The sequence below is a fragment of the Ochlerotatus camptorhynchus genome, unplaced genomic scaffold (assembly GCF_037179485.1).
Source record: "Ochlerotatus camptorhynchus isolate MF236.1 unplaced genomic scaffold, CSIRO-AGI_Acam_v1.1 ptg000577l, whole genome shotgun sequence".
In the NCBI taxonomy this organism is placed as follows: domain Eukaryota; kingdom Metazoa; phylum Arthropoda; class Insecta; order Diptera; family Culicidae; genus Ochlerotatus; species Ochlerotatus camptorhynchus.
In genome coordinates, this window is record NW_027041058.1 from 3,972,371 (window position 1) to 3,985,777 (window position 13,407).

General features: G+C 40.7%; 3 protein-coding genes across 5 annotated transcripts in view; 1 reads left to right on the forward strand and 2 right to left on the reverse strand.

Moving 5' to 3' along the window:
* Positions 1-259, reverse strand: part of Syx1A (Syntaxin 1A) — a 186,194-nt gene extending 185,935 nt beyond the window's left edge. The window contains exon 1 of one of the 3 annotated variants that reach the window (XR_010518760.1): positions 113-259. The gene's annotated coding sequence lies outside the window, so the exon portion shown is untranslated. Of the gene's footprint in view, positions 1-12; positions 66-112 lie in introns of those variants that run through there. The other 2 variants (XR_010518762.1, XR_010518761.1) reach the window with 2 other exon arrangements.
* Positions 260-6,650: 6,391 nt separating this feature from the next.
* On the reverse strand, positions 6,651-8,063 carry cbc (crowded by cid). Its single transcript, XM_065236992.1, has 2 exons — positions 7,913-8,063; positions 6,651-7,850 (listed from the first exon to the last, which is right to left on the reverse strand). Exons 1-2 carry the CDS (start codon positions 8,012-8,014, stop codon positions 6,681-6,683), a joined length of 1,272 nt encoding a protein of 423 aa, XP_065093064.1. The 5' UTR covers positions 8,015-8,063; the 3' UTR covers positions 6,651-6,680.
* Positions 8,064-11,586: 3,523 nt separating this feature from the next.
* On the forward strand, positions 11,587-13,298 carry LOC135713670 (spliceosome-associated protein CWC27 homolog). The gene is made up of 3 exons (XM_065236834.1): positions 11,587-11,667; positions 11,724-12,576; positions 12,642-13,298. The coding sequence occupies exons 1-3, from the start codon at positions 11,626-11,628 to the stop codon at positions 13,211-13,213; spliced, it is 1,467 nt and encodes a 488-aa protein (XP_065092906.1). The 5' UTR covers positions 11,587-11,625; the 3' UTR covers positions 13,214-13,298.
* Positions 13,299-13,407: the final 109 nt, after the last annotated feature.

A 13,407-nucleotide genomic window follows, 5' to 3' on the forward strand; every position in this document is an offset into this window, starting at 1 on the left:
CCGTAAACCAACCGATAAACCTAGCAACATTCCGGCTTCGAGCCCACTGTCGACCGACCGTCACTCGACACGGACTTGGAATAACTATTAATGGGGCCACGACGGATCAAACCTCCGCAATCACAAGAGCGAAACTCGTCTATGCTCCCGCTGGATCACTGATGGTGAAAACCCGGGGCGTACCACCACCACGTACGGTTAAGGGGGGCACTTGAGAACACCGAATGCACACCACACACACGTCCTATACACAAGGGCGTCAGACTTCGAATGAAAGAAGAGTGTTCAGTTTTAGCTTCAGCAGCCTCTAGAGGTGTTTTGTTGAGACTTTTTTCTCTGGGTGTAGGTATTTCATGCGACAGCGACGGGCGGCGGACGACCAAAGAGAAAGGCGAGAGTAGTTTTGCGACCTTTTTTGTGCAAACTTGACGAGAGAGCGTGCGAAGAGAGAGAACGGTCATATACAAGCCGAATGTGTTGGTGAGTGACCGCCAGGTGTCAAAATATGCGTTAACCTGCCCAGTGGAGCTGCTTATTTTCGGATGGACTTTAAACAGGAGTTCCACTGGGTGAAACACGGAATAAATTATACAAAATGTATTGCGCATTTCACACCAAATTGGACTAATAAGCGCGTTTTCACTTATAAAAAAGTGTGATAAAATTGCATGTTTAGATCTAATCGTCTTGGTGTCTTCGGTGCACTTATTCCTTATGATGCAAGCAATAAGTGCTCGCAAGACATCAAAAAGATTTGACGGAAATGTGCACTTCTATCACACTTTTTGCATTTTTGGGACAGTCCAGTTTCAGATGCAATCAGCAATATTACGATGGTTATATCAACCGAGTAGCGTCGATGTTCGATTTCCACTTGACACGGAATATGCTTCGCCGAAGATTCTCTGCCTTTTTTGCTGACCGAAGGCGCTTGATACCCAACAGCTAAGTGTAAAATTTAAGACTTATAAATTTTTAGTAACTTGACAATGCTTTCCAAGTTATTTTCGTTTGTAACGGTAGTAACTGTAGTATATGTATGTCGTCTGTATAATCTGTACTTTTTTACAACACATCATTGGGACTATTTCTAGTCTGTTGATGCAACCATAACAAATAAACAAATAAACAAATAAACCGGTGGAAACTAACGATTTTAAATTGGCTCACTACTTGACTAGCCTATTGGTCCCAATCAAATCGATTAACGTACCCTATTCTACACGGCGAATGAGAACAACCCAAATTTGAGTTTAGTTCACTCATAATCGCCAAAAGTGCAGGAACTCAGCGATGAGTTAATTTGCCACATGTTTTACCAGGTTTTTCCAGGGAAAAATTCCCGAATTTGAGAAAAGTAAAGATTGGATTCACTCAGTTTATTGGTACAACTCCGAGACTGAATAAAATTTTCGTCAATTTCCTCATTTTCCGGCAGATTTTTTAGGTTTTCCACAAGAAACCATGAGATAAATTTAACTCATCGCTGCGTTCCTGCACTTTTGGCGATTATGAGTGAACTAAACTCAAATTTGAGTCGTTCTCATTCGCCGTGTAGTCGAAATTCTAGTTCTACACTATGTTTGTTTTGATTCGCTATGAAAGTTTGACAGATAAAATGAGGGGTTCGTGGATTTTCCTATGTTTCGAGGGATGCTGGGACCGAAGATAGTACCAGAGCTGAGCCAAACAGTTGAGCACGTTTCTTCGGGACCTACTAGTCTTAGAGTTACCTCTATGGTTATATTGCACGTTTCACACCAAATTGGACTAATAAGCGCGTTTTCACTTATAAAAAAGTGTGATAAAACTGCAAGTTTACGTCTAATCGTCTTGCTGTCTTCGGTGCACTTATTTCTTATGATGCAAGCAATAAGTGCTCCGAAGACATCAAAACGATTTGACGGAAACGTGCAGTTTTATCACACTTTTTGCATTTTTGGGACAGTTCAGTTTCAGATGCAATCAGCAATACATGAAATAGATTAAAAGCATAGACTTCTCTGACGTATGTGAATTGCACAAGTAAATTCAAAGGTTGTCTTGCACTAATACTTATAATAGGGGAAATGTCTCTAATGTTGGCCTATGGATCTAAGCAAGGTGACTACATATAGGTGTTCTAATGTGTCAAAGTCATGATTCAGCCATGTTGGATTTTTGTATGGGACAGCGACCGAGTTTGTTTACAATTTGCTCTAAAACCACACTCCCCCCCCCCCCCCCCCAGCGACCTCCTCGTCTATATAGTGGCAAAGCTGTATCACCATTTATATACCCACCATGGATCTAAGATTGGGCCCATCGCTAAAAATCTGCTATTTATAGTCGTTATATTCATAGTCTGGCGGATAGAATCTCGGGAACCAATTGAGCTGTCAAATAGCGGAACCAATCGAGCAAATCACGACCAACAACAGAAAAGAGCACATCAGCTATTTCGAACAAAACTGCGGAAACCGTTTTCTCGTGATTCAAGGCTCGCCTACGCAAACTAACACTATCTTTGAGTTGGGGAAAGATTCCCCTATCCGATGATGCCGGTAATTTGCGTTCGATTGTCGAGGAAAGAATAATCAACGTTTGTTTTATAAAAGTTGATAGGACCTTTTTAATTGTTGGTCTACAATATATTGAATTGGTTCCGCTTTAGGTAATTTTTAACGTTAATTATTGGTAATCCATGATTACCGATAATTTAGGTACGTGCACTTTCTTTGATTATCGGTAATTTCTACCGATATTTAGGTATTCCTTACCGACTTTAAGGTATGTGCATCTTAGTGTGTACACTGTGTTTGGTGAATACACACCTCGATACACACTTAGAAAATAATACCGAACTCGGTTTAATTTTCCCCCGAACCTCTTAGGTTACCAACGAGAAACCGAATAAATGTTTTAACTACTAGATTCCCTTTCACAGATTTCAGAATAGAGTACCTAACCTTGGATTGATTTTCCATGCCCCGCCTTTAGAAAATGAGCACCAATCATGTTAGGCTGTCGATCGGTTTTGTTCTGCAAGCCAATGGAAAACTGCTTGAAAATTTTCTGAAGTTTGAAACTGTTTTGCTCATTCTTAGTTCACGCTGACGACGCTGGTTTTCATACTTTCATCACTGAGCCTGTTGGTTTTGTCTTTGAGCTTAAAATTAAAAATGTGTTATCAAAATCGATCATTTTTATGAGTTTACAATGCTTCACGATAGATAAGAACAGTAACTGCATTTATTGCTTCTGAATGTTTGGCTCCCGCTTGACAGTAACTGTTCACACTGGCTCCCATGTGACAACCACATTAAGTGAGTCCGCAGTAAAGCTGTTGCTTTTACTGTTGGGCTTTAGTCCGCAGTACCCAGATGTTAGGCAGTCCAAATGTCCGTAGTAACAATCACGTACCCATCATTTTGACCTAAGATTATCTTAAATAAATGAAAGTAAATTTGGATGAATGTTTTTGTATCACAATAGTTTGTATTGATTAAATCGATTTGTTTACATTTGATACTTAGGACCTTTTAACAAGTTACGCGTGAATTCTAAGGAGAATTTAGGCAAATCTTAATTAGAATTATTGAATGAAGCTTCAGTGAACTCTAGAAAGAATCAAACAATTCGACAGTGAGCATGCATAAGGGCCTATACGCGATGATCGATTCTCTTCGTCGATTTTCTCTTTTGTTAATTCGACAGTGAGCATGCATAAGGGCCTATACGCGATGATCGATTCTCTTCATCGATTTTCTCTTTGCATTGCTACAGCTAAGCGAAACAATTTTGTAGAATTTATTCAATGTAGAGTTGTAACAGGTTGCATTGTCCATCAAAAGCAACAGCAAACGCACCGACAAACGTTAAATCTGGCGAGTTATTAACAAAAGAGAAAATTGATGAAGAGAATCGATCATCGCGTATACGCCCTTATGAATGCTCACTGTCGAATTATTTGCTAGATTTAACGTTTCTCGGTGCGTTTGCTGTTGCTTTTGATAGCCAATACAACCTGTTACTACTATGCATTGAACAAATTCTAGAAAATTGTTTCGCTTAGCTGTAGCAATGCAAAGAGAATATCGATGAAGAGAATCGATCATCGCGTATTCGCCCTTATGCATGCTCACTGTCGAATTCCTAGAGCATCTTAGAATGAACTTAATGAATTATTGGGAGTGTACTGCAAAACATTTCTGGAACTCACCGCCCCCACCCGCTCAGAGAGAATCTTAAATTTATTTTAGAGGAATTCTGAAAAGAACGCTCTGAAGGGATCATGGATTCTAAAGGAAAGTATCAAAAACATTTTAGGTAGAAAAATTTTGAAAACCAAACACAGAAACAAGTTCAATTTTCTGAAAAATAATTAGTTGCCTTTGTAATGTCCTATTAAACCTATAAATCTCATTTGGATTCATACATCATTCAAATATACATCGCATAACAGGGCAAATTTCAAAAGTTCTTGAAATAATGGGAAAAACGGAAAATTTCTAATCGGAATTTGTTGATATTCTTTTTTAAAATCCGTACATTCATTAATTCAAACGTTTTTCTCAAAAACAGTGCTACACAATTGTTTCACCTCTGCTTTCTTGTGCCGTTCAACGTAGGGTGAGATTCAAATATGTAGATTCTGCATTATAGAATAGAAGTTAAGATGAATTACTGTACCAAGTGTTAAAATTTATTTAAAGAACTTGAAATATTGTTCATCGAGATACGGCGATTTTTCTGTAGTCACTTCTTTAACCAATTATTTTGTAGTCCTTTGTGACTTGTTCAGGGATGAGATTCAACCCTAAGCCTACCAGCGTGTGATTTCAATGTTATCGACCCTGTCCGAATTTGATATATCATAAAATGCAGGTTTACTATATTTACAAAATAACGGCACCGGTGGTGTAGTGGTAAGCGTGATTACCTCTCACCCCAGCAGGCCTGGGTTCAATCCCAGTCGGCGCCGCCGGGATGTTCTTGATATAATTTCAGTATTAAGCCGGTGATCGTTAAATTAAAACACAACTGGTTTCGTCTTCAGTCAAAGTACAACTCATCGGTTTATTTCACCTATTCTTTTACATCACTTCACTCGAGTGTGGATCCGAGCTATACGCTCTCTTACTCTCTCGACTCTCATCCATTCGAAGGTAACGGTCTGTTTTGCCTCACTACAAAACATCGAAATGGCATTGCCTACTGCACCGTTACAGCTCCTCTACCCTTAAGCTAATACTTAAAATCCTCAGAAAATTTCAAATTCAAAACCTACTTAAAATCATATGAGTTCAGAGAGCAAAATCGAATTCTAATGCAAAATCTCAAAATAATTAAAAACTTGAATCTTCGACAACTATATTAATAGTATTCAAAATCTTCTTTCCTTTTCTTCTTAAATTTTCTTTTTGAACGTCGAACTCCGTCGGTCGGAAGACCATTCTGCTGATGGCTCGCTGAGGTGACTTCTTCCCCCGAAAAAATAAAAGATTCGGCCGCGAACCCATAAAAATCAGAACTAGAGTCTGAGACGTTCGAAAACTCTTCTTCGTCATCTTCTCTCCTGCGCTTGCTACTGTGATTTGTCGATGGCTCTGAATGCGTTTGCTGCCCAAATGGATCAGTCGATAAAGGTACACTCTCTCCATGGAAAGCAAAAGCTCTAGTTGCTTTCCGGCAAGAGGCTGGCACAATTTTTAACTGGCGCTTGTGCGCTGAAACGACCCTGCCTCCCAGAGAAACCTGCGAAATATTTGTAGAGATCCGTTTTAGAAATTTGGCTGGTAACCATTGCCGAATGTCAGTTGGGTTATTGTTTTTATAATATATCAGATCTCCAAATTTAAGGTTAGTAAATTTATCAGATATATTATCTGAACTAAAACTATCACTACCTCTTTGGTGATCATCACGTGTTTCAGTCATGTTTCTTTTAAAATTATGCTTTGGATTAATTAAGTCTATCAAAATCTTTGGTCTGTATATTTGTAAATTTAAAGCTATGTATCCCATCCTCGTCGCCACTGATATAATTTCAGTATTAAGCCGGTGATCGTTAAATTAAAACACAACTGGTTTCGTCTTCAGTCAAAGTACAACTCATCGGTTTATTTCACCTATTCTTTTACATCACTTCACTCGAGTGTGGATCCGAGCTATACGCTCTCTTACTCTCTCGACTCTCATCCATTCGAAGGTAACGGTCTGTTTTGCCTCACTACAAAACATCGAAATGGCATTGCCTACTGCACCGTTACAGTTCTGAGGCATAACATCTCTGATCACGCCTTCCTTCGGATGGGAAGTAAAGCCGTTGGTCCCCGGTTCATGAGTTGATGGGTCGATAGGTAGGGTCCAGGTGTGGGAGCTGCCTTCCTGGCACGTCGGTAGCATTGGTGCTCAGCACGGAAAACAAGATCGACGGAAAAAACAAACCAAAGGAAAAAAAAAAAAAAATATTTACAAAATATTTTTTCTGTTTTGTTAATACCTACAAGTAAACACCCATGTTCTTATTTTTTTCTTTATGGTGCGAACGGTTAAAAAAAAATAAAAGAATATAGATGAATACCATCAACGACTAAGTAACACCATGCGGCTTCGAAATACGACGGCATGCGGCAGTATTCCTTTTATTATTCAAAAGAATGTTTATTTACATAATCATACCATCCGATCATACATTCTTAATGACTATCCATAAACTGTAAATCAGACACCAGCAGAATCGTCTGCGGCAGCGGCCTCGGTTGAGGCGACAAAATTGTCAGCACTTCCTTCTCCATGCTCACATCCGTAACGCAGATAAACCCTGCCACGTTGCTTTGAATGACGTTCTCCTCGAGGCTTTCGGCAAAACTGACCGCCAGGATGTGATGCAGCAGTTGATGGCTCGGTTGAACAGCCACCAGCTTGGTAAAGTTGTCCTCCTTCTTCATTCCCAACGGTAGGCACGAATCGGGCAGGGCGGGTGATCCAACTTTGAAAATTTTAACGTCACTAAACTTCACGTCAAAGGAATGCGGATACAGTGGCATCTTAGAGCCATAAAAATATTCACGGATTCGATTGTCACGGGCCTCCGCTCGCTGAGATCGAGTTCGCTCCACTACTCCTCCGCTTTTCGGTAGGTAAATCACCTGAACCGACTGACCAACATCCCGCAGCAGCTCGTTGTACAGCCTTTCTTGGTCCAGCACGAAAACCGCATTTACCTCAAACGCCCTAACGGCATGCAGAATATGTTTGTAGCCACTGCCCTTCACCCAACCGCACGTGTTGATGATCATTCCTGAATGTTTGGCTCTTTTGTTTGCCTGCAGCCGTTCCAAGGTCGTTTCTGCCAGTTTCGAAATCAGGACATTGTAGAAGACGTCATTGTCCGATGGTGACGTGTGTCCAAAGTGATACACCAAAGGAGCTTGCTGGGAAAATCCTTCCGCTACCGGTGCCGGTCGTTCCACCAGCAAAGCTCCAATCGTTCCCGGAATAGCGATTCCTCCCTGACCCACGTCCAAATCCACATAAATTGGCCGTCTTCCCAATCGAACGGCGTAATTCAAGAAGATCCGGCAAAGTGTTGTCTTCCCCACATCCGTTGGTCCCACAATCATTGCCACCGGTCCTTGCAACTCGTCCTGTTCTGCCTTCGCACGGAGATGCTCCAAAGCTGAGTTGCAATTCAAGTACTGCACCATTGGTGTTTCCCGAGCCACATAAGCAACATCCGGCTTTCCACGGAGCTCGATCGTGCATCCATGGTAGGTGAAGATGGCCACCTTGGCACCGACTCCGAACTCGTACGGTTTCTTCATTACCATTTCCGTACCGAACAGCTCGGCATGTCCGTTGAATAACTGAAATTGTCACTATTATCAAAAACATTTTCAAAACAACGCGGCGACAAAAAGCGACTTACCGTAACGATAGCTTTCTCATTTTTGTTTTCAATCTCAAAGCGAAGTTCCGAATCCGTTTCCAATTTATATTCTGTCCGTGGTCCATGTTGCTCGTCACTCATGTTGCTGGATTTGTGGCAAGGATAAACCCAACTCCCGCTGGAAATTCAAAATAATATCGAAATTTGGAAAAGGAATGTTAAGACTGATGGTTTAAGTTAAATTTTATTTTCATTTCACTGACATTTTCATGCTGTTTGTAAACAAAGAGATTTTGACAGTAACTGTAACTATTAGGTCAACATATTCAGCTACTGAAACACTTCCTGGAGTGGGGAGTAAAACCGGTAAAACCCTTAACACGCTAATTTAAACTCCCTCACCGGGTGAGTCGATCGTACTCACTTTCATCCGCACTGTAACTGGAAAGTATGGGTATTAATGGGTACAATTTCACCCTTTTTGAAGTAAAGTAGGTAAACCCATTAAATGGGTAAACAACTATCCAATAATGGGTAAGTAATACTAATATATGAGTAATTGCTATCCAGTGTGTAAACGTTACGTTACCCATTTAATGGGTTAACCTACTTTACTTCAAAATGGGTGAAATTGTACTCATTAATGGGACTTTCAAGTTAGAGTGCGATCAGTGCGATGTATCGAGTTGTCAAAAACTGAACACGGCGAATGAGAACGACCCAAATTTGAGTTTAGTTCACTCATAATCGCCAAAAGTGCAGGAACTCAGCGATGAGTAAATTTGTCTCATGGTTTCCTGTGGAAAACCTAAAAAATCTGCCGGAAAATGAGGAAACTGACGAAAATTTTATTCAGTTTCCGAGTAGTACCAATAGACTGAGTGAGTCCAATCTTTACTTTTCTCAAATTCGGGAATTTTTCCCTGGAAAATTCTGGAAAAAAAAGTAGAGGGTCTGTGCCTAGGGGCACGAACGGAACAAATGTGAACATTTAGTTCTTTTAATTGGTCAATCATCAATTATCTTAACTCTTTCGTGTTTTATTTGTAAGCTTATCAAATTTGTAGTATTTATTTCAAAGAGAAAGTTGATGAAGAGAATCCAAGGGACTGTCAACTTGAGTATTTTGGTTTTTTTTTAAATTGCGTGGATTCTATAGATCCTGTGGAGATCTATCTATGTAGATGTATGTGTTAGTAGAGGGAAAAATGTAAACTTTGCGGGAGACGATGTCTTAACACTCGAAAGCAATTTTGTGAAATATGAAGTAAAACAAATCCTAGGTAGTTCTGCATAATGATTTTGTTTGATTTTATTTATTTATAAAGTCGCCGCGAAATACCAGCTGGCGATTTGTTTTTTATGATAACTCCTTACTTGAAAACACAAAAGCTCACAAACAGGCTGCTTTTTTATGGTATACAGTGTGATAAATCAATAATAAATAAATTATTTCAACATTTAGTGTTAAACCATTCATAAATTTTGGTAACATACAAAAAAATCTATAATCCACATTAAATTTCATATGTAAGCGCCGATTGAAACAATCTTTTCGACGTCACTACAAGGGTGATTGATTAAACGAAAGAAACGAATCGTGCGGAATGAAAGCCGAGGAAAAACTAATTGCACCAATATATTGAGGCCTACAATTCCACACCTTCTATAGACAGGTTGAGCCTTGATAGTTAACTGCTTGCAGAAACTGATGACCTTGACCAATTTCCAAATAATACTCTTTAACAAATTTTTGGTGGCCCTGAAAAGGACCGTTTTGTAGTGATGGTTGAGTAATTCTGAGCTGGGTGTTCAACACGGATGAGGCTGTCGAGCTGTATGTCGCTTGGCATAGATGACCGACCCGCAGCAACTAACGAAGAGCTACTGATTCCGATCCATAGCATAGCGGTGCAACTTCTTCCTCCTTTGATGGTTGCTTATGTGGGCTCTGCAGCTCGCTGCTTGCAGGCAGCCTTTCGTTGTTACTGGAGAACAATTTTCAACGCCACACGCCGAAAGCACTGCTACTGCTGCTACTAATTTCGACGACCGAACACCACCACACAGTGGTGTGGTCGTTGGGAGCGTGTGGCTCTGAGTATGGCGATGAGTGTGCAAAATATTACGCAATTCCATCCTCCCTATTCGCACGCGCCCGAGGATCGGAGGCGAATGCCACTTTGACTTGTTTCGTCTACTTACTACTCTCTGACGACTGTGCTGGGGAAGCAGCATATGCATGTAGGTAATTGGTGGATTTGTTAGTTAATTCGACGCTTTTGGACAATGCTAGACATTTTCCAGTTTTTCAATAGTTTCTTGTTAAAATTCAACATTCGGAAGCATTTTTATCGATGCGTAGCCATATTTCTGATCGATTGGTGATAAAATTATTGAAATTGGACCAGGGACAGCTGAGTTATTGACGTTCAAAATCTTTCTTAATTTGTTACATGTTCCATTTTCGGTTTTCACAAAGTGTACCCCCATATAGAAATCAAAGACGTAGTCCTACGTCAAAACCTGGGAAAACATGAGACAAATTTTACTCATCGCTGAGTTCCTGCACTTTTGGCGATTATGAGTGAACTAAACTCAAATTTGGGTTGTTCTCATTCGCCGTGTGGACTTAGAAAAAAATGCCAGTCATGTCGGAGGAAACGTCCTAAGCAGGGTCCTAAGTCAATGTTACTCAAAACCGACTGAAATGTAGGTAAGCAGGAATTGCCTTGGGAATTGCTTAGGGAAACGGTGTTGAACCATTTTCTGCTCCGGTAGACTGAATCCGGAGCAGGCAGATTTCCTTTCCTTGAAAAAAAATCAAAACAACGCCCTCTCACACCACGCTACTGAAAATAACTCACTCATAATCGCCAAAAGTGCAGGAACTCAGCGATGAGTAAGTTTGCCTCATGGTTTCCTGTGGAAAACCTAAAAAATCTGCCGGAAAATGAGGAAATCGACCAAAATTTTATTCAGTCTCGGAATAGACTGAGTGAATCCAATCTTTATTTTTCTCAAATTCAGGAATTTTCCACTGGAAAATCCTGGGAAAACATTAGGCAAATTTAAACGCTGTCCAGACTGGAGAGTTATAACATGTTATAACGGTTGTCAAATAATTGCAACACAGAAACCACCATCAAGATAGCGCTATAACATGTTATAACTCTGTAGTCTGAACGTACTATTACTCATCGCTGAGTTCCTGCACTCTATGTGATTTATGAGTTGACTAAACTCAAATTTAGGTTGTTCTCATTCGCCGTGCACAGTTGGCCTAATTGCCAGCACCTTTTGTTTTCTGTTTGCATCAACGCTGAAGTTTACACGGCCAATGAGAACAACCCATATTTGAGTTCGGTTTACTTATAAATCGCAAAAAGTGCAGGCACCCAGCGATGAGTAAATTTGCCTTTCTCAGATTTTTTCCAGGATAAAATTCCCGAATATGAGAAAAGTAAATATTGGATTCCCTCAGTCTATTGGTAATACTCTCACTGAGTTCGTAATTTTTTCTCATTTTCCGGCAGATTTTTAAGGGGGGTTTCCACAGGAAAACATGAGACAAATTTACTCATCGCTGAGTTCCTGATCTTTTCTTTTTGCGATTATTAGTAAACTGAACTCAAATTTGGGTTGATCTCATTGGCCGTGAAAATAGGTCAAAATAACAACATTAAATTATTTGGGAAAACGGCGAATAAAGTGAAAAACAATTATAATTACAACATTGAAATTCTAATACAATGAGTAACATTTATATCCAAGAGCCTCCGACCGCTGGAAAGGTACGTTTAGAGAATCCTTTCTAATTCTATGCCCAACAAATAACGATTCCTCCAAGGTGCTGCTGAAAACAACCGTCGGCGACATCGATATCGAGCTATGGTCCCGCGAATGTCCACTGGCTTGCCGCAACTTTATCCAACTATGCATGGAAGGATATTACAATGGGACGCTGTTCCACCGAGTGGTGCGGGGCTTCATTGTGCAAGGTGGCGATCCCAACGGAGATGGAACGGGTGGCGAATCAATCTACGGCCATCCGTTCAAGGATGAGTTCCATTCCAGGTTGCGGTTCATTCGGCGCGGACTGGTGGCAATGGCCAATTCCGGGAAAAACGACAATGGATCGCAGTTTTTCTTCACGCTGGGAGCTACGCCCGAGTTGCAGAATATGCACACGCTTTTCGGAAAGGTGGGAGGAGATACGATTTATAACATGTTGAAGTTGGAGGAGGGAGAAGTGTACGAAAATGAGCGACCACATTTTCCGTACAAGATATTAAAGACGGAAATCTTACACAACCCATTTCCGGATATCATTCCGAGGGTGTTGAAGGTGAAAAAGTCTGGGGAGGATAAAGAGAAGAAAAAGAGGGAGAAGGGTGTAAAGAATTTCGGATTGCTATCTTTCGGGGATGAGGCGGAAGAAGAGGAACAGCAAACGAGTCAGTATGTGCAGCGCAACACTACGGGAAAGGGCAAGAGCTCTCATGATGTGTTGGACGATCCGCGGCTGAGCAAGCAGGCGATTGAGGTGAAGGATAGCTCTGAGAAGAAGAAAAAGAAGGAGAATGAGACATCGAGCAGCTCGGAATCTGAGGATGACGAGGAAGCGAAGCGTCGGGAAGCTGGTCGAGATAGGGAGCTGGTTCAACAACAGGCAAAAAGCGTCAGGGATAAGCTGAAGAAACGTAAGTTGAAGGTAGTTGGTGGCTTGCAGAAAATGTATGAGTTCATTTCGTTCTTTTTTTTTCAGACAAAGAAGAACCGAAACCTCCGTCGTCATCCGATTCGGATTCCGATTTTGGCTTGGAAAGTGAACGGAAAAAAGTTAAACATGAGCAAGCGGCCAAGATAAGAGAGGAAATTACCAAGCTCAAGAAGGACTACCAATCCGACAAAAAGAAGGAGCAACAGAAAGAGGAGAAGATTGAAAAGAAAAAGGAAGTGAAAGAGGTCATGAAGGAGTTCTTCTCCGTTCAGGAGCAGTACTCGGAGAAAAAGAAACAGCTACCGAAGAAAGGTAGTTCGAGGGAGAGCTTCACCCTTCAACTGTTGGAGAAGTTCAAGAGTAAATTGCACAATATTAAAGATCAGACCGACGATGAAGAGGCTAGTGGAAGCAGACCAGTAGTCGATGAAGAGGAAGATATCCAAGGGGATAATTGGCTTTCACATCGGCTGCAGTTTGAACAAAACGACCCGATCCTGGCGAAGGACGCTGTAACCAAGGGCGATGATTGGTACGATGTTTACGATCCGAGAAATCCATTGAACAAAAGGAAACGTGGCGAGAAAAATGAAAGGAAGGATAAACTTGCGAAGTAGCACAGGTAAATGTTTCGTTTTAAATACATTAATTTATTTCATTAATCTAGATGTGCAAAAACTATAACGCTAAAATAGTATGCAAAAGTTGAGAAGAGTATGAATGTATGGAACACAAAAGAAATTCCTCGAGAAGCTTGTACATTATTAAGCTGTATTGCAGACCTGATGTGCTGCGAAAAAATAAGTTCTAA

What these genes read in the sequence shown, in the direction of transcription:
- cbc (XM_065236992.1), bottom strand. Translation starts at nt 8,014, where the DNA reads ATGAGTGACGAGCAACATGGACCACGGACAGAATATAAATTGGAAACG. An exon ending in ATGAGAAAGCTATCGTTACG is followed by an intron (nt 7,851 to 7,912) that starts GTAAGTCGCTTT and finishes TGACAATTTCAG; the next exon opens with TTATTCAACGGACATGCCGA.
- LOC135713670 (XM_065236834.1), top strand. Translation starts at nt 11,626, where the DNA reads ATGAGTAACATTTATATCCAAGAGCCTCCGACCGCTGGAAAG. An exon ending in AGCCTCCGACCGCTGGAAAG is followed by an intron (nt 11,668 to 11,723) that starts GTACGTTTAGAG and finishes GATTCCTCCAAG; the next exon opens with GTGCTGCTGAAAACAACCGT. An exon ending in CAGGGATAAGCTGAAGAAAC is followed by an intron (nt 12,577 to 12,641) that starts GTAAGTTGAAGG and finishes TTTTTTTTTCAG; the next exon opens with ACAAAGAAGAACCGAAACCT.